Source organism: Charadrius vociferus, unplaced genomic scaffold (assembly GCF_000708025.1).
Source record: "Charadrius vociferus isolate BGI_N301 unplaced genomic scaffold, ASM70802v2 scaffold11, whole genome shotgun sequence".
Lineage (NCBI taxonomy): Eukaryota > Metazoa > Chordata > Aves > Charadriiformes > Charadriidae > Charadrius > Charadrius vociferus.
The window spans coordinates 241,501-267,249 of record NW_009646846.1 but is presented as its reverse complement, the minus strand read 5'-3'; the positions used below and the strand labels follow the sequence as shown (position 1 = coordinate 267,249).

Below are 25,749 nucleotides of genomic sequence, written 5' to 3'. Positions count from 1 at the left end.
GAGTTATTTTTTGCTTAACTGAAGTTGGACTTTGCTTCCATTTTTTAACGGCGTGTGAGTTCTGTAGGCAGCTTTCATATAAAGTCTGATTTCCTGTTCTCAGTAATCTTCAGACTTTCTAATCTGTGTCCCTGGGATTCTTACACCTACTGATTTGAAACTGTGTGTATGTTCTCTTTTTTTCCCTTTTATGTAGTTGGTTTGTGGTGGGGGTTTTGGGGTGTTCTTTTTCTGTTTTTAAACTGAGAGGAACTGCCAGTTAAAGTTTATCCTATCTGCTCTGGCATGCTCTAGTCTGTTAGATGGCAAATATAAGCAGTTAAAGTTAGTCTGGAGCTGGAGCAATTTAAGAAGTTACCATTCCTTACTGCTGGCTGTGTAAAATGTAGTAAATGTGCTTCCTGCATACTTAACTTGAGGTTGAGTTTGTGTTTCTGCTATGTTAACAATCAGTTGTGGGGTTTGGTTTTGTTTTTCCTCCCATATTATGATCTTCCTCCTGGTTAAAATGTTTTGAAGATGTTTCTTTAGTAAATTCTTTTCCTGACATATGACTAGGTATGTTTCATCAAACCCATAATTTAAAGACTATTTATGTCTTTATAGAAAGCACATATGACATACCAGTAATACAGTCTATGGTACTGAAGTACTTCATGCAAACTGTTTTCCACGTCCTCTGTTTGCTTTGGAAACTTGATCCCTTGCAACATCTCTTAAATACACGTTTGCATTTTTGTCTTTTTCTTTCTTTGTTTGCCAGAGACACTGCTTCGCAGTGAGGTGCTGGCTGGAATAGTAGTCTTATAATTAACTACAGTTTTTATGCTGTAAACATACTTTTTCGCAGCTAGTCTTTCCAAGTGGTCTTTCACAGCCAATTCCTAACATTGTGCCCCTTCAAAGGATGAATACTGGAAAATGGCACAGGAGAATGGGCTCCTTGTGCTATAAGTGGCTACATTAAGGTGTATGGCTTCTATACATTTAGATTTAATGTTTCATATATTATGAAGCATACTAATATGCTTAATATGCTTTTTTTCCGACTATCAAGTATTTCGTAGTAAATAACATGTTACAGCTCACTGCCTCCCTTCAGACTGATGAATGTGTTGATGGAATTAATTAGTTTTTGTTGTTATAACTGAATGATACTTCTTTCTTTGCATCTAGTATACCTATGACTACTTTGGCCTGAGAATACTGTGAGGATTTTTTTTTCTTATTAAATTAATAAATCTAAATCTGTACCAGTTGTACACCTTAGAAAAGAAACAAAAAATCAGCTTCCTTGTTCCCACATAAAACGAGCCCTGTGGTTAGATTAGTGCTATTCCTTATTTTCATTTTCTTCTTTAACTTTCCTTGACTTGTGTTCCCAAGCACAATTGTCTAAGGTTTTTGAACTGAGGTTTTTGAACTCTCAGAAAATACTTTATAGATTCTATGAAAGGGTGTTGTGGTTTAACCCCAGTAGGCAGCTAAGCACCACACAGCCACTCGCTCACTCCCCCCTGCAGTGGGATGGGGGAACAGCAGGAGGGATAAAAGCGCAAAAACTCATGGGTTGAGATAGACAGTTTAATAGGCAAAACAAATTGGGTATGCAGGCAAAGCAAAATAAGGAATTAATTCATTACTTCCCATCAGCAGGCCGACATTGAGCCATCTCCAGGAAAGCAGGACTGCACCATGCATAATGGTTACTTTGGGAAGACAAGCTCCATAACTCCGAATGTCCCCCCCCTTCCTCCTTCTTCCCCAGGGCTTCTATTATTGAGCATGATATCATATGGTATGGAATATCCCTTTGGTCAGCTGGAGTCAACTGTCCCAGCTGCGTCACCTCTCACCTTCTTGCGCACCACCAGCCTACTCAAGGGCAGGGCAGTGTGAGAAACAGAAAAGGCCTTGATGCTGTGTAAGTACTGTTCAGCAGCAGCTAAAGCATAGGTGTGTTATCAACACTGTTTCACAAATCCAAAACATAAAAGCTACTCTGCAGAAAATTCATTCTATCTCGGCCAAAGACAATACAATGAGAAAGTAAGATAAGGTCAAAAAGTATAATAAACCTGATGTTTGTAGCTTAAATTCATTAGAATAATCCAAATCACTACTGAAAATTTTTATAAGTTTGCAAATGAAAATAATTGGAAGCCTCTTCTCTAACTTGTGCTGCAGTGCCATAGTATTTAGGTTATTTTGGTCATGATCTCTGTCAGACTGGAAAAATGTCTAGCCAAGTGTGTTAACCTTAACAAGGTCAAACCCTGAACTTTTCATTTTACTTCTCTAGTGTTCTCCTTGTTGCAGTTGGTAACATCACTCATCTTTTCTGTTGCTGAGCCTTTAAGGCAACGACCATCTTTACACAGGTCTGCAGCCAGTCATTTACATTATGTTGAGATGAACTTGTTCTTAAAAAAATAACTTATTCTCCTGATTGTATTATTTCAGCCTCTTCTTTTTTATTTTGATTGTTTTGCCATGAGTTATGTGTGTTCTTAGTTATGACTCACCTCTTACCTGGTTTTACCTTTCCCTTCTACTAGCTAATGCATTATTCTTTCTAACAGGTGTGCTTGTACATCTTCATTATGTTTGTATGCTTTCAGAGTAGTCATGTCTCTATTCCATTTCTCTTCAAACCAATCAATTCTCTACCCCATTTTATTTCTAGAATATACTGTTGTACAGGGTAGAACATGGACAGCTGTAAACTGGTGAGTTTTCACTTGTTTGCACTAGGTGGTTGTGTCTTCTGCTATTCAGTGAAGACAATGTAGGATTTATATGGTTTACTTGTGATAGTAATCACTCTAAGGACGTTATGCTGTCATTAACCACTGGTAATGTGCTTTTTCTTAATCAGTACAGTTCTTCCTATACTTCATGGAGCACCTTCCCTAAATTAAAATTCTGCTGGTATGATTCTGTGTAAGATAGCTTTGTATGAACTTTGGTTTTGGTGGTTGTGTTTAGATGGGAAGGTGGCCCAAGGTGCAGATATTGTCATCTTTGCTATGGTTGAATGACTTTTTTAGGACTCTATTTATTTGTTTAATAAAAATGTTTGTTAAGGGTAAGAGATAGAGAAATACTTTCCTTTACACAACTTGAGGTAGAATATTTTCCTCACGTGTGTTCTTACAGATCTAATTTCATAGATAACATTGCAGCAAATAAAGGCAAATCAGATAATTACAGAAAAGAAAACTACAACTGTCAGTGGTTGTACTGAGAGGCCATTCTCTTTGTGTGGAGAACACTTTGTAGGGGTGCTTTCTTGTGTGTTCTCTGTGTTTATATGAGATAGATTTATGCTGTTTCAGAAGTCTTTTCAGTTACAAAAGGGATCCAGATACTGTTTTGTACTTTTGCACTTTTGTTGTGGTTAAATGAAAATCAGATTTATTTTACTTGTGTAGTTGGGTTTTAATTTCATTTATAAAACCTGCAGTATTTACATTTTAGACTGTAGGGGAGAGGCCTTAGAAAGGATATTCCAGCAGCTGGAATAATTGCTCTCTTAAGCCTCCAAAATTTTTGTTTAAAAAAAAAAAAAAAAAGCTAGTTTAAAAAGTTAATGTGATAGTAACTATAATACAGGTTAATGTCATAGGCTTGAAAAATAGTTCTGAGTTATGAAACTAAAGTCGTGATTAAAAAGATGTGCAATTCCAGCTCACAGTCAGTAGGACATTAAAGTCCTGTATGAACAGTCAAGTAGTAAGATGGCCTTTTTCTTCTGTATCAGAGTGTGCAGGGAGGAATTCCAGATCATAGTAATGTGGCTGTGAGTCTTACTCATCTTCCACATGTTTGATGTCTTAACTATATGTAACTCTGTATTCCTCCCCAGGCAGTGTTCTCTCAAATCCATCAGTCTCCTTTTGTTTTGAGTTTTCTTAACCTTTTCTTTTCAGTTGCCTTAGAAGCCAAATATAGCCTGTCCAACTAGTCTGCCTCTGTTTTCCTCTAAGCCTGTCTTAATTGGATTGCAGTTGATGTTCCTTACCCTGGTTTATGGATTTAAGTGACAGGATTTTAATGATTTTTCCATTTGTAGATATACTGCATAAGCCCTGACTTTCCTTTTATATTGGCATGGATAAAAATTCACATCAGAATTCTTGGAGGGCATACATATGGCTGTTAGAATGAGAGTTGAGCTGTTGCCCACCTTACTAAATATTGGAGTTCCTCAAGCATTAGATCTTAGGCTTACTAAATGAAGATGATGGCAATAACTTTAAATATTTGAGGTCATCTGAGGATAATGTTGTCATTGTTGACAATCAAAAAATACCAGGCTTTTATTATTTGGGGAAAAAAATTGATATTCCTCTCTGGTGGTGTTCTGAGATCTGGCTGTCAAACTGATCAGTTTTCTTCTTCAATGATTCTCACTGTTGAGTTCATTAAAAAATTCTGTAGCCCTTGATGAAAAATAATAGTATTCCCAGTAGTTTTCAGTAACAGTGGGTAATCATAGAATGGTTTAGGTTGGAAGGGACCTTAAAGATCATCTAGTTCCAACCCCCCTGCCATAAGCAGGGATGCCTTTCACTACATGAGGTTGCTCAAAGCCCCATCCAGCCTGGACTTGAACGCTTCCAGGGCTGGGACCTCCCCAACTGCCCTGGGCAATTTGTTCCAGTGCCTCACCACCCTCATAGTGAAAAATATCTTCCTAGTATCTAATCTAAATCTGCCTTCTTCCAGTTTGAAGCCATTGCCTCTTATCTGCAGATACCTTCAGGGCAGGGAGAGCGGTGGATGTTCTTTACATCAACTTGAGTAAGGGCTTTTGACATTGTGTCCCATAGCATCCCAGGGCTGACAAAGTATGCTAAATAAGTGGACAGCGAAGTAGATAAGAGAACGACTGGGCCCAGAGGTTTGTCATCAGTGACACAAAGTCCAGCTGGAGGCAAGTCATCAATAGTGTACCATAGGAGCTGATACTGGGTCTGATACTGTTTAGCATCTTCATTAATGATCAGGATGTTGGGACTGGGCACACTCCCAGCAACTTCATAGATGGTACAAAACTGGGAGGAGTTGTTCATACATCCCATGGTTGTGTTTCCATTCACAGGGACCTGGACAGGATGGAGAATTGGGTTGAGAGGAATCTCATGAAGTGCAACAAGGGAAAATGCCGAATCCTGCATCAGGGGAGCAATAACCCCAGGGGGTCTGGCAGCTCTGCAGAGAAGTAGCTTAGCATACTGGTGGACAGGAAGATGACCATGAGCCAGCTTGGCCGCCATGGCAAAGAGGGCAGGCAGCCTTCTGGACTGGTTTAGGAAGAGTGTTGCCAGCAGGTTGAACGCGGTGTTCTCTGCTCAGCACTCATGAGTTTGTATCTGGAGTGTTGAGTTCTGGGCTTCCCAGTATAAGAGAAAGACAGACATACTGGAGAGTCCAGTGCAGGGCCATAAAGGTCATTAGGGGTCTGGAGCATTTGTCCTATGAGGAAAGGCTGAGAGACCTGGCTCTGTTCAGCCTGGAGAAGAGAAGGCTTAGGGGCAATCTTTCCAATGTAGGGAGGGAATGAAGAAGAGGGAGCCAGACTCTTCTCAGTTAGTGCCCATCAACAGGACAAAAGGCAATGGGCATAAATTACAAATAATGATGTTCCATCTGAACACAAGAAACACTTTGTTACTGTGGGGGTGGTCAAGCACTGCGACAGGTTGTGAAGTCTCCATCCTTGGAGATATTCACAATTCAACTGCACATGGTATTGGGCGACCTACTGTAGCTGGCACTGCTTGAGCAGGAGGTTCATAGAATCAGTCAGAGAATTACAGAATAGTTGAGGTTGTAAAGGACCTCTGGAGGTCATCTGGTCCCCTCCCTTCTGCTCAAGCAGGGCCTCCTAGAGCAGGTTGTGTAGGACTGTGTCCAGATACCATGAAGGATGGAAAATCCACAACCATTCTGGGCAACACTTACAGTCACCCTCACAGCATAAAAAGTGTTATCTCAAGAGGTCCATTCTAACCTGAATGATTCATGATTTTGTAATTCCTAGGAGAATAGACCATGAAGAGAGGGGATCGTTACAAGGTTTTCTTGTCTGTTTTCTGACAGGAGGTGTCACAGGAAGCAAATACATGGAGTGCTGAACAATCAGTTCTTGCAGCAGAGCTGTGTTGCAAGATATGGTGGTAATGTTACTGGAAACATGTATTGGACCTCCATGCTATAGCTCAATAGAAATAAAGGAAATAAGAGGGAAACTGAAAAGGTAGCAACAGTTGCAGTTTTAAATAAGTTAAAGCTACATATTTGTCCTAACATTCTTGGAGGAGGAGGTGCATAGTAACAAGATCCAAATGTAAATCTTTTATTACTTAGAGTGTTTTTAAGATGTTTTAAGGTCTCTTGTGTATTAGAGACTTGCTGGGTTAGCGGGTGGGTGTCTAGTGGCAATTAGTCCTCAGCTTGTGGATATTACTCCAGAAATCCTGGCTTTCGTCTTCTGCAGCCTGTCTTCCCCTTTTTTGTTTGTTTTTGTTTTGCTAGCAGATACATTAGAAGTTTGAATATGCTATCACAACAGGCAAAAATACGGTCTGCGAGCCAACTGCCATGCAAGTGAGCTACTTTGACTGTGATTTTGGCAGAAGCAGTAACTTACTTTTCCTTCCCTGCCTGCAACTATGCAAAGAGGAAGGAAAGGTCAAGCAACTGCTTCATGGAAGTATTTTTCATGAAGTACTTCGCAGAGCAAGTGTTCCCTTTTCAGAGATATTCTAAATCCTAGGGATACTAACCGGTGGCTACTGAATTTTGTTTGCAAAAGACATTTTGTCTGAAGAGTTCTGTAGATTTTTTTGCCAAGTTATAGTGAAAGGATTTAGAGGAGTGTATTTATTTATTCAGAAATGTGCATTCTTGGATTTTTTTCTATTTCTGTTTGTGATTTGTAAGGTCAAATTTTGAGTCAGTTTGTGGTGGAAGTATATGATATAATAGATATTCTCTGTGCATGTGTATTTCGTAAAGCCTGCTAATACTTAGTTTTGCACTATACTGAGAGAGTGTATGTGTATTTGTATAATATATATCTGTGTCCCAGGTTTAAGTTTGTATATATGTATTTTGTTCCCTGTCACCGATACAATGGCAAGTCCTTTTGGAAACTTGATACGTGTTATTGTAGGTGATAATGAAAAATTAAGCATTAAAAAGCTTTTGGAACTACTGTTTGTGAGCAGACCTTTTGTTTATCAAGACAAGAACAGATTGGGTTTTTTGGGTGGTATTTATTTTCCTTCTTTATTTTTGCATTCTACTGATGCTGTCCCCATGGTTGAAAGTGTGTTGGATATTTCAGTGGTAGAAGGAATGATTAGCTCTGGCTACTTAGTTGTATCTGCAAAGGCAAAAAGTAAGATGTGGAAAGCCTTAGGAAAGTTCAGCTGTAGGGCAACCTCTAAACGTAATGAAACATCTGCTGGGTCCATTTGACTTGAACCACTTTCACACTAATTAGTAGGTTTATGTTGGAAAGAGTTAGATGGAGTAACCCACAAGTGAGTGAAGGACAGAATTAGGGCTTGAGTGGTATAGATTGGACCTAGTACTTGAGCCATTTTCTGAGCATCTTTCACTTAACAATTATAGATGTAATCTTAAAGCACCTAGCTTTAAGTGACACATTCTGTACGCCAACTTTGTAGAAACATATACAGTGTTTTGATTATGTGAGTTGTTTACTTTGAGTTGCTTTGTGGGGCATGTTGTAAGGCAGTTTCTCACTGTAGATGTGTAGGATTCTTGGCAGCTAAAGTAACACTAGTGCAGAGGTCACATTGAATTTGGAGAAATCAATGGAGTTTTTCATTGGAAGGACACCTAATGCATAGCTAATTATGGGAGGTTTTGTACATGGGAGCTTTTAAGAGAAGCAGTTGCTTTCAAGTGAAAGTAAGGCTGCTAAAGATTGTAGCTTCTGTAAACATGGAGAGGTACCAAAATGGGGAGTATGAAAGATGAGCGGCAACTTGGATATGTTTGACAACAATATTCAGTATTTGCATTTTGTCACTGGTACCTCTTCATCTCCTTGCCAACATCTGGACTCCACAGGTTTTTCTTGCTATTTAGTTCTCTGGTGATAAAACCTATTCTCCGTCTACTGATTAGGCCGTTAAAGCTCTGCTCGCTTCATTTGTTTTGTTTCCTATTATTGTCAACTCCTTCACCTGAGCCATTGCTTGTTTGTCCCAAACACTGTTGAAATGTCTCTTTGCATTTGTTTTTCCTTTGGCTTTATGTTTGCCAGATGCTTTTCAGTTGTTGACAGCATGTCTGGGTGCCCTGTAAAGCATGATTAAAAAGCAGCTTATTTGTTGCAATAAGGGAGAAAATACAGTCCCACAACTTTGAGGTCTGTTCAGATCTGATCAGCCTTGAGAACCCTTTTTTCTTTAGTGTTCCTTTTCCTATATTTTGAAGCCCTTATAGCTGAACTTCTGTAGCAATGAGACAGTGAATAGTAAGTTTCTTGCTGACAAACATGCTGGTATTTATCAGCTGTGGTTCTCCATTATTGTATTTGATATTAAGATGCCTTGAAGCTAGATTACAAATGAACAGCTGTTTAGGAGTACTTTGGAGGATGGAGTAAATAGCATGGGAGATAGGGAAGCCCAGCAGAAGCTGTGATTACTTTAATGTCTCTCTGTAATGGCTCTGCTCTTTGTCTGTGTGATCACGTCAGATAGATTATCTGCTTACAGAAGCTAAGGGGAAAAAAAATCAAAATGCACGTTATTGTAGTTCATCAGAACAGTACCTCCATGGCTGAAAACTCTGATGCAGATCTGATAGAAAATATAGCTTTGCTTTATAGTAAGTTAAAACAATTGCAGTCAGTCATGAAGGCAAGAATAGAGAAAGAACAGGCTAGACAGTAGTTAGGTATTTTCACAATTATGATGAAATTCCCCCTTGAAGTGGCTGGAAAAACTGGCTGAGGCATTTCCAGAGCTATTGGGAATTATCTTGGAGAATTCATAGAAGATGTATAAAACAAATTACTAAACAGGGTGTAGCTAAAAAATGGATAAAGAAGGACTCAAGGTACTGTAGAAAAGTTTCTGTTGACTACATTTATAGAAGTACTGGAAAAATTATATGCTATGTAAATGAAGGTGATAAATTAGATGCAAAATGGGTTTATGACGAGCCCTCTCTGGGGAATGTAATGTTTAACCACTATTAACAGGTATGTAAAACTCATTTTTTGAAATAAATATGGAAAATAATTAGCATTTCTTCAAAAGAAATCTTAATTTTAAATGCTAAGGTTGTTCTAAAGTCGGATGATAATTGAGTTTGGACCCAGTGCCATGTAGTCTGTACTTAGAGCTTGCTCTGAATTGAACCAGACCTTGTTATAGCAGATCAGCCAGGAGTATACCAGAGCTCTACTTCTATCCTTGGGCCTGCACCAAGAAGCTGATCTTCGAGCAGATGCAAGTGAGAAGAGCTGCTCTTGCCCCAGTCGTCTCATTGGCTGGATTGCAGCTTTCCTCAAGAGGAATTTTTGGGTGTGTTTCCTTCCATATATCAATTTGGCTGCCTGTGTTCTAGATGGAACTACTCTAAGGTGGGCGTAAGACTACATGGAAGACCGCCCTGGAGAGGTGCTGTGGTATTGCTGTGAGGGAGAAGCATGCGAGAAGAGGTAGTAGTGCTTGTTCTGCACCTGGATCTGTCCTAGGTCCTGAACTGGTCGGTCGTGTCATGGACAATTTCAGTATTGGAATTTAGATTGTAGACGTAAACATTTATAGAGGACTTAAAGCTGAAAAAGATTACAGGTATGATGAAGAAGATAACCTCAACAAATGCTTAGCATCAAGAAAGAAAATCAGTAGGCACAAATGTAAAAACAACTCTGAATAAAAGGTGAGGCAAAAGATCCTCATGACATGTTCTACACATTGTATAGAATTATAAAGTGTATATGATTCAGCAGTGTCATGCTGCTGGAGTGTTTGGGTTTTTCTTTTTTTTTTTTTTTTTTCTCAAAATGCACGAGAGATATTTTTTTATGTAGGAAACCTGAAGTAATTCTTGACCTTGTTTTTGCACTTCAGGATTGTGGGGCTTATTTTTGTCTCTTTCTCTCTTTTTTTTTTTTTTCCTCCCTCAGCAAGAAGGACTAGTTATGAGTATGAGAGGAGTGAAATTGGATGTCAGTGATGTAAATAGTTTGTGGTTTAGGCTGAAGGAACTGAGACTGCTTAATTGATAGATGACTTATTTCTTCTCAGACTTGAAGTAAATTCAAGCTAGCTGTGGGAAAGGAGGAAAATAAACTGATTTTTCTACAATAAAGATGTAAAAAAAGTAGCATTTAATTGCCATGAGGGCAATTTAGAAAAGCTCTCACAAAGAGCTTTCTAATCAGATTACTTAGGACATGGTGGAAGTGTGACCATTGGCAGTGTTTAGTATTTCCACCGGGAAAACACCTGTCAGGAATAAAGTGAAATTTGACTATTCCTGTGCTGGACCAGGAAATGGAAAGACTGACCTTTTGGGGTCCTTTCCAGGCTATTTTTAATGATTCTAGAGTACTTTCCATTTGTCAACTTAGATTACCTGGGGATATTCACAAGTTTTTTTGTAGTGCTGAGGTTTCGAAAAGTCTTGTTAAAGATTCTGTACACAATGTCCACGTTGATCTATCTGCACAGAGAAACTCTTGGTTGTTGGATGTAAGCATGTTCTTTGTCATGCACTTAGCAGATACCCTTGGACATTGGTTTTATCCAGGAAAGTGCGGATCAATTCAAGCGACTGCCTTGTCTTAATACAGGCATGTATTTTAAGTGTGGTAGACTGGTTTTCATACCTTATTCTCTTGTTAGCTTTGCGTGGTGTTGTAGGTTTGATTATGCTGACTAATTCCCATAGAAGTCTGCTCTTATGCCTGAATTTGCTGTATGTTTGCTGATCCAGATGGTGAACAGATGAAAAGCTCAGTATGTCTCTACTTGGAAGTGTAATCAGAAACATGGCATGGCACCAGGAAAAATGCTAAACTTGGAATGGGAAAAAAATGTACTCTTTCAACAGTGTACAAGCAGATTTATTGCGCAGTCAAATTTTACTTTGATATATAAACAAACAGTGATGATCACAGAATAGTTGAGATTGGAAGGGACCTCTGGAGACACTCTAGTCCAACTATCCTGCTCAAAGTAGGATCAACTAAAGCAGCTTGCTCTGGATGCTGTCCAGTTGGATTTTTAATATCTTCAAGAATAGAGAATCTATAGCCTCTCAGGCCAACCTGTTCCAGTGTTTGACCAGTCTTACACTTCTTATGTTTAAATGGAACTGTATTTCACTTTTTTCCCATTGTCTCTTGGCATGTCACCGGATATTGTTCAGAAGAGTCTGGGTCTATGGCCTTTACTGTCTCCCATCAGGTATTCATCCACATTGAGAAAATTCCACCACCCACAGCCTTCCCCTAACTCTGCCTGCTCAGTTTTTCATGTGACACATGCTCTAGGCCTTTAAGCATCTTAGTGGCCCTTCTCAGGACTTGCTCTGGTAAGCAAGTCTCTGTTATACTAAGGTGCCCAAAACTAATCACAGTACTACAGAGGTTGTGTTGCCAGTGCTGTGTAGAGCTTAAGAGCAAACTCCCTCAACCTGCTGGCAACGCTTTTCCTAACCCAGCCCAGGAGGCTGTGTGCCTTCTTTACTTCAGGGGCAGCGTGCTGGCTCTCGTTCAATATGTCCACCATGAGGACTCGGGTCTTTTTCTGTAAAGCCACTTTCTAGTCAGTTGGCTGACAGTGTGTACACATGCCAGAGGTTGCTCCTCCCCAGACTTTGCATTTCCTTTTGTTAAACTTGATGAGATTACTAGTGGTCCATGTCTTCAGTCTGAGGTCCCTCTGAATGTCAGCACAACCTGGAGGAGTGGTTGATAAATCCAGCAAGTTTTGTACTATCTGCAAACTGGCTTGATGGTGCACTCTGTCTATCATTCACAACTCTGACACTAGCAGTTTGGCCTGTTTTCAGTCCACGTTTATCTAGCTTGTACTTCATCAATTTGTGTATGGGGATGTTGTGACTGACAGTGTCAAAAGCCGTACTAAAGTTGAAAGAAACAAAATCCACTATTCTCCAGTCGGGCATTAAGCTTGTCGTCTCACTGTAGAAGGCTACTAGGTTGGTCAAGCATGATTTCCTCTTCATAAATTCAGGCTGACTATTTGCTGTCACTATCTTGTCCTTTGTGTGTTTGGATCTTTTGATCTTCCCTCTTGCTCTTCTTGAAGATAGGAGTGGCATTTGTTTTCATCCAGTTCTCAGGAACCTATGCTAATCTCTGTGACCTTTGAAAGACTGTGAGTGGCCTTGCAATATCATTGGCCACCTCTCTCAACACTTACAGGTGTATTCTGTCAGGCGCCATTGAGTTATTTAAATGTTCCCTGACCTGAACTTCCTTCACTGAGGGTGAGTCATCATTACTTAGACTTTCCTTCTGGTCTTAGGGACATGGCATTGCTGAAGGCTAGTTTTACCGGTAAACATGTAGGTGACCAGTGTCCCCTGTAACCAAGCTCTTACCTCATTCAGCATTGAGCTCACATTTTTCCCTAGTCTTCATTTTGCTACTGGTACATCTATAGAAGCCAATATTGCCCTTCATGTCCCTTGCCAGATTGAACTCCAGGTGTGCTTTGGCTTTTATAACTCCATCCCTGAACACTCAGACAGTGTCTCTGTATTTCCCCTGGATGATGTGACCCTGCTTCCACCTCTTGTAAGCTTCCTTTTTATGCTTGAGTTTTGTCAGGAGCTCCTTGTTCGTCCATGTAGGCCTCCTGTCTCCTTTGCTTGATTTCCTGTATGTGTGAACAGACCAATCTTAAGCTTGGAAGCGATCCTTGAAAATCGGCCACCTCTTCTGCACCCCTTTCTCTCCAGAGGACTGTATCACATGAGAACTCTTCAAAGTAGGTGACTGAACAGGTCAAAGTGTGTTCTTCTGAAGTCTAGGGTTGCGATCCTGCTTTTGCCTTGCTCCCTTCTTTCAGGTTCCTGAACTTCACCTGCATTGTCATTGCATTTATGACTTGCCCCCAGCCTTCATGCACCCAACGGGTTCTTAATTGTTTAAGTGTTAAGTCCGACAAAGCGCTTTCCTTCATTGACTCCTTGCTCACCTGTGTCATGAAACTATCATCCATGCGCTCCAGAAACCTCCTGCATTGCTTGTGCCATTCTCTGCTCCCTTCCAGCAGATACTGGGATAGTTAGCATCCCCCGTAAGGACCAGGGCCTGTGAATGTGATGTTTCTTGCAGGCCTCATCTGCTTCTTTCTGATTGGACTGCATAGCAGACATGCAAAACCATAAAGGTTGTATTGGTCTGCTCTCTGATACTAACTCTCTCTCTAATACTACATCTCACAAAAACTAAAAGAAGAGAGTTGGCGAAATGATCGCATTTTCTGGGCAGTTAATTCTATGTTGATACACCTTTGTTTGCTCAAAATAGTCTTGTCTTCATCATCTCCTTTTTGTTAATAAGTCTTTAGTACTTCAGTTCTCCAGTGGTGACTTAGGAGTAGTGGTGCTTCTGTGTGCCATTGGGTGACTTTAGAGAAAAGTCTTTGGAAAAACTTGTGCCAACTTGATATTGTAATACGCTTATTCAAAAAGAAAATCACAAACGCATGTAGGCTTACACAAATCAGATACTACCCTGACAGTTTGCTGGGCAGAACTTAAGGTAGATAGAATGAGGCACTGTGGCTGATGTCTAACTGCTTTGGACCAATTAATCTTCCTGCAGTCCCACTGCCTTTATGGCAAACATGATATTCCATCATGTAGTGACAGCCTCTGGATAACGTGTTTTGTAGTTTGTAGATCCTTTGTGGCAGTAATATACCTGTACAAAGAAAGCTGCTAAACAGCACTAGTTATGTGATTTCTGCACATAAAAAATGAGTCTTGCTGATCTTGCAATGTTACTCAGTATGGGGCAGCTGAGGAAAACAGTGGAGGAAACATCAGTTCATTACTTTTCAATCAACATCCACATGTTGGTACTCACATTTCACTGCCCTTGAGTAAGGTCTGTTGGCAGATTTAGAGCTTTTTAAGGAACTCGATGCTGTGATGAAAAACCCTGAGACATGGTGGTGATTACATGAGTGATAATAACTTTGCATTTGCAGGATACTTGACAATTTCAGCTTGGGGTTTCACTTTGGGCTGTTCAGACGCAAATGCTTGCTGTGTCTTGTCCAACCAAATTGACCACCAGCAGCAATAATTCTCCAAGGGGAGGGAACAAAAGAATTATTTGGTATCACAAATCTGGCAGTGGTTCATTTCACTGTCACTAAGTGGTTGCTGCCTCTGAAGAGCATTTCCACTAGCCTTTGGATGCTTACGCTAACTATGCAAAGTACTGGAAACAAAATAATGCAGCATATTTGTCGTTTGTCTGGATACAGCGTTACTTTGATAGACCTCTCCTGTCAACAGTATACCTCTTCCCGAAGATGTTCAGCTGTCGAACCAGAGCAAGCAAGTTTAGACAAATACACTGAGTCAAAGTCAGTTGGAAGATTTTAAAATTTTAGCAGGCGCTAGCATGCGGCTTAGTAAATTGAGTAGTTTTTCAAAAATGTACTCAAAGATTTAATCAACAGTAGAATGACTGAGCCTAATGCTGTCCTAGCTGCCATGACCTTTGGTAATGCATTTCAGATAAGAGCAAAGGTTTTAGGTCAGCAGGTGAGTAACGCTTTTGTTGCTCCTATTCTGTCTCAGCAGCAGAGACAGAATAATTATTTTTCCACTTGTCAGTGGCACTTTTAGTGTAACATACAGCCTAAAAGAGCTTATGCAGGTGTGACACTTAACGTAAGATTGACATAATGTTAACCCATATTGAGTAATTCAGTAACAACGTTGAGTGAGGGGACACACTCAACACAAAACTTCCTTCTCCATTTAAGCTTATGAATTGCAGTTCAGGACTGTTGTGACTTTGAAGGAAGATTGCTCTGTTTGCATTTCCTCAGCTCTTTTGAACAGAGCAAGAGCAGTGGTGTTGAGACAACTGGGGAGCGTTCCCCTAGTAATGCAGCAAATACTGCAAGTACTAGCTAATGCTGCTTCTGATTTGAAAACAAATAGCATGCTTTTATTTCCTTCTACTACAGGTGCTGCAAAGCAGAATAGAAGTTGCAATCCTGTCATTTAATAATTATTTTACCCATTTTAAGTTTTCCAGCAATCGGTGTGTGTCCCCCTTTGGTTTGAGACAGTTGTTCCATATTCCAGGGTTGTGAACATTTTAGGTCTTTGCTTTTATTCTCAGCAGATCTTTTTCTGTGGAGGCTGTAATAGCACCATTCGCTCTTCCTTTGGGTCTGTTTGCCACAAGTATTTTCTTGTCAAGGTATCTTCATGTTCTGCACTCATTTGACTTGCACTTCCTTTGTGGTCCAATTCAAAACTGCTAACTTAGTCTCAAATGTTAGAATGCCTTGAAGCAGTTTGCAGAAAACCTGCCTTAGATTTGCTGATAATCAGTATTTGGTTTGTGGGAACTAAATGGTAGCAACAGCTGAGTTAAAAGTTAGAGGCTTAAGGCCTTCTGCCACTGGAAGCAGATTGTTAGCATGGAGTTTCAGGACCTTTACAAATGACAGCTTACAGCAATTTACAATTGTTAACCAAAAACATAATTAATAATTTAGCTAAAAAATCCAACTGAGCCATATCAGGTCTTGTTAATCTTCAGGCAGTAGAAGAGTCAGGCTTATAATTAATACCTGTGGTTTCCAACAGGAAATTACTCATAATCTGCTTAATGTTGTTTTTCATGAATATACTTGCCCATATTTTATCCTTTCTGTGTGAATATTAAAACCTCCTAGCATAATGATACATAGCAGTAAAACTGGTTAATCATATATATCTTTATATGTTATATGCAGATACATTAGAAACATACTAATATTAGAATTATACATCGTATTGATAGGTTTCTCAGAACTGTTTATTAAATTAGTGTTCATAACTATTTTTTTATTTTTTATTTAATCACCTGCTAGTTTTGAAGTTTTGTTTGGATACAGGGGGAAAGTGTAATTCCCAACAAAAGTGTTGGTATTTCAGTATCCTTGAGGTTTTGTTTTAAGAAAAAATAGGGACATAAATATGGATTCTCAACATGGCATTTCTATACATGTTTCCATGTAAAATATCACTCAAGTGTAAAGCTTGCTGAAGATAATGACTGCAAGAGAGGAGTGACTACGAAAAGCTTATTCTTGCAGCATCTTTAATGTATGATGTATGAATGAGGGACATCATAGCATCACCGCTTGGAATCTGATCGAGGAAGTAAGCCCATTGCTGATCTTTCCTACTTGCTTATTGGAGAAAACGTTGTCTAGGCATCGGTGACAAATTAAGTTAGTCTGCAAAATGGTGAGGGTTTTGTCCCTTTGGAAATGAGCCCAATCTTAGCAGGGCAGCAGGGGAAGGCTGAATTTTGGGGGTTTCTAGATAGATACATGTACACAGAGAAATGCATACAAAAATACAGGGACTGGTCCTGTGAAATATTTACAAGATGAGTAAGTGCTTATAATGTTTGCAGACTATAAAAGATTTTGAGAGCTTGCAAGGATTTTGGCAGGCAGGATTAAGTTTGAAATGTCTTGGCAACTTGAGTTAGTGTCCTTTTTTTAAAAAAAAAAAAAAGCAATCCTTATTAAATTGTCTCTGGTAAGTGCAAATTGTACTGAGTTTAAAAGGCATAATTAACAGCACAACTAGATACAGAGTATTGGAAGCTCAATTTGGAGGTTTGCAGGAAAGTGTTTTCAAGTTATTCTGGGTTACATAGGTCTGCTATGCCATATTGCTGGGAAGCTGCCAAATAATACCTGGAATACAGTTGGAAGTGTGACCTTGGAGGCATACAAGGCAATTCTTCCTCTTCTCAACAGCAAATAAGAAGTACTGTTTTCAGTTTTGGTCAATGGGATTTACTTGTGGTATGGACTGAGAGAGCCCAGAAGTCCAAACTAAATTGGGACTTTTACACTTAAAGTTAGGGTGAAAGTTTTCTAAAAGGTCATTTAGTCCAGAGAAGAAGATTGAGCGGCTACAGAATGGAAGGAACTACACTGTTCTTTGTATCTGACAGCAGAATAAAAATTAACTGCATTGAACTCTAATAAGGAAGAAAAAAAATATAAGAATAAATAAATAGTGAAACGGACTGTGGAGTTTGATTATAGAAATTTGGGCATTAAAGGTATGAAATTGCTTTCCCCCGCTTCTTAAATACGTTGTATACTGAAACTTGGCTGTTGAAGGCACCGTAGGAGGTTATTTGGGTCCTCCTTGTAAGCTTTAATTTACTGGGGAGGGTGGGGAGTCCCCTCTCACTGAATTGCTTCCCTTAACTCCAGGATAATGGTAGTGGTTCCTTGTAAGAAAAGCGGTGAGCTGATTTGTTCCTGCAGGAAGTGTCTTTATAAGGAATGTACCTCCCTCTTTGTTAATAGGTGAAGACGGGAAAGGTGATGAAATTTCTAACAGGCAGCTTTCTTGGGATACTGTGCAGGGGTTCTTTGTTTGAGCTTGTTTTCTGACTGGTGGCCATTGGTCAAACTTTAGTTCCCAGCTTTTGGCTGCTGGACCATGGACTTGTATGCTCTTGCAGTCTGAATGCTGTACAGGAGAGAATAGTAAGCAGTATGTTTTTAGTCCCTCAAAATTTTTATATAGAACAAAGTTGTTTGAATAAAATACTAAGATTCTCCTGATTCTCAATCTGTTTCCAATTTGTTACCTGAAAGTGCAACTTCTTACTGCCTGTGATTTTCAGATTCCATAGTTTTATTTTTCTAACTAGTCTGAACTGTAAACTATTTGAACAATGTTTAAATGGCACAGGGGGATGTTAGTAGCTGTTGCTTAAAGTCCTGTATAGGATGAGCCGTATGCTGCACAGTTAACATCTGCCTTTTTTTTGTGGAGGATTTGTAATCTGAACAGAACAGAGAAATGTAGAGTAGTTCAAAAAGCATGCATCTCAAACGGAGTAGTCTCAGCGATGGTGACAAAACAGTTGTGTGTGTGTGTATGGTGTCTTTTTTTTTTTTTTTTTTACTGGGTAGTAAAATGGAGGAGGAAAAAAGTGATGGGAATGAGGTGTGGGCAGAAGAGGATTAGGGGAGTGTGTGCTAACTAGAGCTGTATGTAGAGGGATGGAAATGAAAAGTCTGTAAGCTGAGGGTGGGAAAAGTCCAGACAAAATTAGAAAAGCTGTGTTCAAAAGTTGCAGTTTCTTCCACCAACTGAATTTTCTGCCAAATGATAGTTTTAAAGTTTCCTTTTTCTCTTGGAAGGCTTTATCTGGTAAAGACTTCACAAAACATAGATGTTCTTTACTAACAGATTATATTACTGAGAATCATCAGTAATTCCTGCTTCTAACATTAGTGTGGCACTACTGGACTTGTAATAGAAACAGTAGGGTAAAACACTATAAAATGTAGGGATTTTTTTGTCTGTTGTGACATATATTCTGCTTAAATTGATGAGAGTAAGGGCCCTTAATTCAGTGGAGCATTAGGGAAGAATCATTTTAAGTGCTTTATATTGTGGTTTACACTCTGAAATTCTGAAATTGGTTCCCTTTGCTTTGGTAAAAAAATTTTAGAGGACTTCTGACTTTTTCCTCTGCTAGTGCTGCTTTTTACCATGGGATATGGGAGGGAGTTTAATTCTTTTGTTCTCATGTCTTTTCTGCTCTTTTTCAGAAGTAAGAAACTTTTTAGCAAGAAAAAATTGAAAAGGAAACAGAAGACTAAATTGAAAGTAAAAACACGCAACAAGGTAAGTCCGTAACTAACTTCACAAAGTTCTGACTCAAAAATGAAAATAATTCCACTTGAGAGAAACACAAGAAAAATTGCATAAACTAACTGTTTAGAAAAAATAATAGGCCAGTATTGTTTGTTTACTGTATTCTACATGACTACGATACCAGTGTTAACCTTACTCAACTGTGTTTGCTACTAACGTTTAGCATGAAATAATACGAACAACATTTTTAGCTCTCCAGTTCCTAAACTGTAAATGTAGCTAAACACATCTAGCTGAGAGTTAGAGACTACTGCTGTGAAGAGTTCAATCCATATTAGCTAAAGGAGAAAGGGAGCATTCAATGTCTAAGGAATCCAAAGTTACCTTTGAAAATTCCTTCATAATGGAATAGATGATACTTATCTTCATAAAAATGTTTACTTGTTGCAGAGAAGTCTAGACAGAAGCAACAGTATTTTAAATTACTGCTCTGCTGCATTCTTTCTCTAATAGAGAGAGCTGTTATTTCTTTGTTTAAGCTAGAGTCTTGGAGGGATTTTCATGAAGGCTTCTTCCTAGGTTCCCATTGTAGTCAGTAAAGAGAAAGTAACTCATTTCCGGAATGGTTCTGAAGGACAGAACCGCTGAAATATTCAGTGAAAACACTTTCTAGTCCGTTAAATGCCCTTATAATACAAATACACTGTAGATTAAATTGGCCATCTTATCCCTATTTGCCAAACCTAATGTGGTTACTCTATCTCAAGACAGATGACTTTGGGAGGGTGAAGCAAGCCCTATATCTCTTCGTTTGGTATTGCCTTTTTGGATACTTACCAGATAGTTCTGCTTATCTCAAGTAGTGCAGCTCTAGACTATGGTATAGAAGGGGCTTATCTTCACTTCTGTTGTCAGTACTGTACAGTGAAATATTTCTGGTACAAATATTAGAAATTTTAGCCCTGTTCCTTTCATGATCTTATCAGACTCACAGTATACAGAAAACCAAGTTAGAAATTTGAAGAAATTTTGCAGGATGTAGCTAGTCTTTGTGTGTTCTGTCCGGTGACAGAAACTTGTGCTTTTAAAATAAAGTAACTGTTCAGCTTTGATCATTGTTATATAAACAGAATGTTGTCTTTCTGGATAGTGGTGGCGTAGTTGAACTGCCAAGTAGGAAGCTAAATCCAGAACTGCTGTTCTTCACAAGCTTGGCAGTCAGATGTTCTTCTTGGAGTTAGTTGCATTGGGTAAATGGATTGGCAGGATCCCTTCTGGATGGCCGAAGACCATGAGCATATTAAAGGCCGGTTCTTGTCAGTATTTATAGATTTGGCACTAACAGATCATCTCTGCACCTCATGTCTATGCAGGGTTGTTTTCAAGATTTTTCTTGGATTTTAAACAGCTGCTACTTGAAGCATTAAGTGAGATTTATCTGCCTTTGAAAGGCATAATGGGTTTTTGCATGTCTTTTACCGATGCCTCTAGACAGTCTTTGAAGAAGGCCAGGGTTGACCAGCAGAATGTTCGTTTGTTCTGAGTCAATGAGGTACAGAAAGGCACTCCAGCTTGATAGCAGGAAATTGTGTATTTCCTGAAAAATGTAGCTGAAAAGGGAAAGATAAAATCAGCTTCATACCTTTGGGTTATCAGACTTTGTTTACTGACAAAGTGGGATGGGTTTGGTTTTTATTTTTGGTTGTTTCCTTACTTTTTTTTTGTGGTTGGTTTGGCATTTTTTTCCCCCCCCGTACGCTTTTCGATGCATCCCCATGCTTACCAGTGCAGAATAAGCAAAATGATCATTTTTGCACTGGAATGTCTGAAAACAGATGTGTGTGTTGTCAGGAAAAGGTGAGTTTCCATTTGAAGCCTTATAAGAGGGCAGATTGAAAAGCCCTTCACTACTGGATATTCTGAGGGGGAAAGCTTGTGTGCATCAGTTTACTTTTTAAGAACCAGGGTATTTTAGTCTGAACGGTGGTGGGACCTTTCTCTTAATATACTTGATATGCTTGAAGGAAGGGCCTTAAATTAAGAATAAGATGAAGGAACCCCAAAAATTGTTAGTTATACCCTGCACTTACTACAAATGATAATTGAGTTATTGAAGAGAACATTAAAAAAGTCATTGTTGAGCAACTAGAAGAAAATTACTTATACCAGTTAAGCATTAAATGTTACAACATTTTAAGTATGAAACATTAATTCGTGTTTACTGCAGCCCAGTAGTTTGAGCTTCATTCTGTTTCTAAGCTGGGGTCATGTTCTGATCACTTCTATTTGAACTACCGTTACCTTCTGATTTTGTGGTTTAATATCTTTTTTTTAAAAGGAAGTCAAAAGTTTTCCATGGGGGTGCAGTGTGTTTTGGCTTTAGAAATTCCGTGCTGAAGAGAGTTGCTTTTACATAGAAAACAAGTATGTGGTTATTAGTTGTGGGTGTAGCACCCTGGATTCTCCCTGTCCCTGTGTCCTCCTGTCCCATTTCCCCCCCTCTCCCCCCCCAGTTGTTTTTTTGTTTTGCAACAATTGTCACTAGAAAATTGTAGGCTGTGTAATCTATTTCAGCTGTAGGAATATTGCTGCTTCCCCTCCCTCCCTGCTTTTCACCCTCTTGAGTTTTCCCACTTCACTGTTAACTCATAAAAGTGCTGCTTAGGACACTGATCTGAGACACTAGATGGAATGCTGGAGTTCACCATCTTCCATTCTTATAACGTTACCTGAAGAATACTGAAAAATCGGAGTCCACCAGAGACAAAGAATGTACTTCCAATGAGTGGCATCCACCTGCTTAGTTTATGCAGAAGTTTTAAACTATGACCTTTCAGCTTTATATAAATGGCAGGAGTAGATCCTTGGGAAAGGACAGTTCATGTAGCAGAGGAATTTATTGTAAGATAATGATTAGATGTATAAGGTGGATCAGCTGGGATAAATATTTGTCTCATTAAAAACAAATGTAGCTTCTCAAATAATTTGGCAGTGTTTTCAGTGGTTTTTGTATTATTTGGTATTTCAACCTCAAGAGGGCATCCCTTTCTAAGAGATGTTTGAACTGTTCAAAGAATTCGGTGGGGTTGTATGCTCTGTGTTATGCACAGGTTAGATCAGGTGGTTATTATAGCCTTACCTATCTTTAACAACAGATTAATATTCCTCTCCTAGATTATAGTCTATTTTTCCATCACACCTGAGAATAAACCATTATTGCAGTCATCTGGTTCAAGAGGAAGGAAATAAATTGGTCAGAAAATAAGATATATATGGATTTCATCTTTTGGGAAAACTGTTTGTTTAGCCATGAGACAAGTGTAAAGGAGACCAGAGGGTTTTGTTTTTCCCACTTCTTCCGTTGAGTCTACTGGAACATTACAAAAGGTTAACTGAGAAGAGCCCTTGTGAGTCTGGTTGCTCTATTTTATGAACAAAATTTGTGCCGTTTAACCTCTCCTACATAATGCATCCTTCCATTTATCAGGGACTGTATGTTTACAAGGACAAGTCACATCTGTGCTTCATTCTCTGTCTCATAAGATAGCCTCTTACCTTTTAGAAAAAAAAAGTAACACACCAGAAAAAAAAATCTACCTTCATGTATTAAAACTATGTTCATGATTCTTTATTGCACTGGCATTGCAATTTCTCAGACTTGCATTTAGATTTCATTAGTTAGTAGTTCAGAATTGAATTGTTATTTTTTCAGTGTCTTTTAAAACTTCAAGAGAAAGGCTTTTGTAATTTTATCTTAAATGTTTGGAGAACAACATCTACTTCTGTTTTGTCTACCTAAAATGCAGAAAACTTTTGTGAGCGATTTAATTAGATTTATTGTCTTTACAGTTTTTCTGTCTTCATCTGAAAAAGATGCCTTAGTCCTTCTGACGACTGAAATGACCTTTCATCACTGTTACCTCACCTTGTATGGTTTCAGTTGAGAATCTACTTTTTGAAGTTTAGTATTGCACATTTTGTAAGAATGACATCATGTTTAAAAATTGCTCTTCCTTTTCACCAAAATTTAGATGTTCTGTCTAGCACAAATAAATTTTTCCTGCACTCGAGACAGATGATGTAATGAATACTGGATATCTGTTAAGTTTTACGATACATATTTCTTCAGGCGTCTTGATTTGAGAAGGTCCATTTTCAATTTATGATGATACCAAGTGAAACAACAAAGATAAAGATTTCAGAATGTGCCACTTTGTTACAGCTCATTCGAAAACCACTACATCAAAAAGCATAATTCTGTTTTCCAGTCTTGAAGCTTCATTCTTTTTAAAAGTGATAGCAATTTCATATTCCAAGAAACCAAATGCTTTGGGAGAAAAAAAATGTAGACCCTATTGTCTCGTGTTCTGCTCAGACATCCTAGAAGCTGGGCTTCTAGTCATTCTTACACTTAGTGAGTGCTTTGGATTGCAATATTCCGGTAGCCACTAAGAAAAGGACATTTAGAGGTGCGGAAAAGGTGATGGTTGCTCTTCACCTTATCCACAGTGTCATGAAAAGTTGTTTGATACATCTGTGGATCTTGATAATACCAAGAAAACAAGCTGTTAGGGTGAGATTTTTTTTTTCCTTGAAATAATGTATCCCATAGCTTAAGAGATCAAGATTATTAACAATCCTAGATCTGCACAAAATTAAGAAGTTGCTTCACTGAATTTTTAGAAGTTGATTAACATTTTGGCTCTGAAGTTCCACCATTTTCCTTGGCCATATAGAAGTATTTTGTGTTAAAGTGAAATGCAGTACCACTAAGAGAATTGTTATAACTTAAAAAAGACTTTATTAGTTTGATAGAAAAATAACTAAGTGAGGTTCTGTAGGCACAGTTGGCGGTTAGAGTGTCATAGTGATCTGTTCTACCTCAAAATCTGTGAGCCAGTAGCAAGATTATACAGGTACTATTGAGAATCTCATACTATTGGGCAAGTTTGGCTGTGTAGAAGAGCCACCCAGTGCCACAGCTCTCAGTAATTGCAGAAAAGGAAACTCCTAGTTGATGATAGATTAAACTTAAGCCCCAGTTTAATAACTTGATTAGTGCATCTGACCTCAGTGAAGTTAGGAATCTGTTGTAATCTGGAAAGGAAAAAAACTTGCATCATATGGAAAAAAAACTTCAGATGTCTGTTTTGAATACTGTCCACTACCACTGTTGAAGAAAAGAGAGAGAGAAAAAAAAAAAAAAAAAAAGGCGGGGGACGGGGGTAAGCTGCTCATTGAATGAACATAAGTGTTAAAGGGGCAGAAAGGTTTCCTGTTTCTTACTTTTTTTTTTTTTAAATCATCTCCATCTCCGCGTTTTGTAAAAGAAATCTAAGATAGTGATGTTTATACAACCTGCTCATATGCCTCCACTTTAGAACAGATGTTTCTTTTGAAGACCTGGGAACTATAAATATTATAGTTAAAGCCCCTCAGAGACTTGAGGAAATCGATCACAAATTAATTGTCATTGTTTTTTACCTTATGGTGAAGTTTGTCGGGGGAGAGAGAGAGAAAACAATGTGGTGATCGAAGTTCCCTTTCTACTCTTCAACCAGAAACAATGTGTCTTGTTGGTCAGCATCTTTCTTTTGCTTTGAGACATGCTAAGCATTTGTATGCTTAAATTTAATGGTAGTTCCATTGAGTTTTTTTCCCCTAAAATGAAAGACAGTTAACAGTGAAAGTCATAATTATCCTTAAGCTTTAACCTGTTTTTACAACCCAATAACTTATTGTTCAAAAAGAACTTTATTTAGTGCAGCCATAAGGCCAGTGTTTTTAAACTGACAAACCCAGGTAATGAATTTCAAAATTATTCCTAAGGCCCATTGTTTGGATTGCTACTGTATTTGTCAAGTGTATAACAATGGAATACAAGTACTTTTATTTTCAAAGAATTTACAGTTTTCAGAGATAAGGTATTGTGAAGGGAAAGTGGAGGTATGAACTGTGAAATGTAAACAGTGGGTTAACATCACAGCTAAACTCTGTTCTGAGTCATGTATTCTAGTGCTATACTGCTCAGATAGAGCAGAGTTTTCTGGAGAATGTTACACTGTACTGAAGTCTGGGTAGGAGACTACTGTCTGTAACTATAATTTGTGCCCTGTTGTAAAAGAGAGACACTAAACACAAAGATAGAATGGTTAAAGTGCTTACTGTTTAAAAGCTAAAGCATTGGGTAAGGTACTTTTTAATAGTTGTAAAGAATAAGGAAGCAGTTTATTTCTGAAAATTAGTCAGCTTATTATTAATAGACAAGAAAACATACACTGATATTTTATCTAGCACTATAATGTCTAAAATTATCTGTGCTGCTTAAACAATTTGGCCAACCTATTTCAGAAGAGGACGTGAGCTACAGAACTTGGGCTGTTCTGGAACAAAGACTTAGCAGAACTTCTGACAAGAAAGAACTGGCATGAAAACTTCACAGAAGTTATAATTACAATACATGATACTAATTAGATAAATGAACTTCAAATAGAGATATTTCAGAGGATCTAGGTATTTTTATCTTCCTGTAACTGCCCATAAACCAGTAAATGCGTAGTAAACTTGCTAAATAATTTTTTTTAACCTGTGCAGTTCAACTGAGTTAGCTTTAAAGCTGAAAGCTGATATTGTGTGTTTACCTCAACAGCAGCTGCAAAAACTCTTGAGGTATGTGTATGGATATTCGACATACAGAAGAGTCATATGTTACAACCGTTTAGTTTTCTGTTGCCAAATGCATTTTAAAGAATGTAGTAGCTCATCATCATTGGTATCAGTCCAAATCTATTTTGATGCATTTTGATACTGGAACAACATAGGAGGTTCTAT

General features: G+C 38.5%; 1 protein-coding gene across 1 annotated transcript in view; it reads left to right on the top strand.

The window, feature by feature from the left end:
• Nucleotides 1–5,280: 5,280 nt before the first annotated feature.
• MYCBP2 (MYC binding protein 2, E3 ubiquitin protein ligase) overlaps nucleotides 5,281–25,749 on the top strand; it is a 192,288-nt gene continuing 171,819 nt past the window's right edge. Inside the window, 2 exon segments of the mRNA XM_009894032.1 lie at nucleotides 5,281–5,336; nucleotides 18,873–18,948. Of these exon segments, the coding sequence (XP_009892334.1) occupies nucleotides 5,281–5,336; nucleotides 18,873–18,948 (132 nt within the window).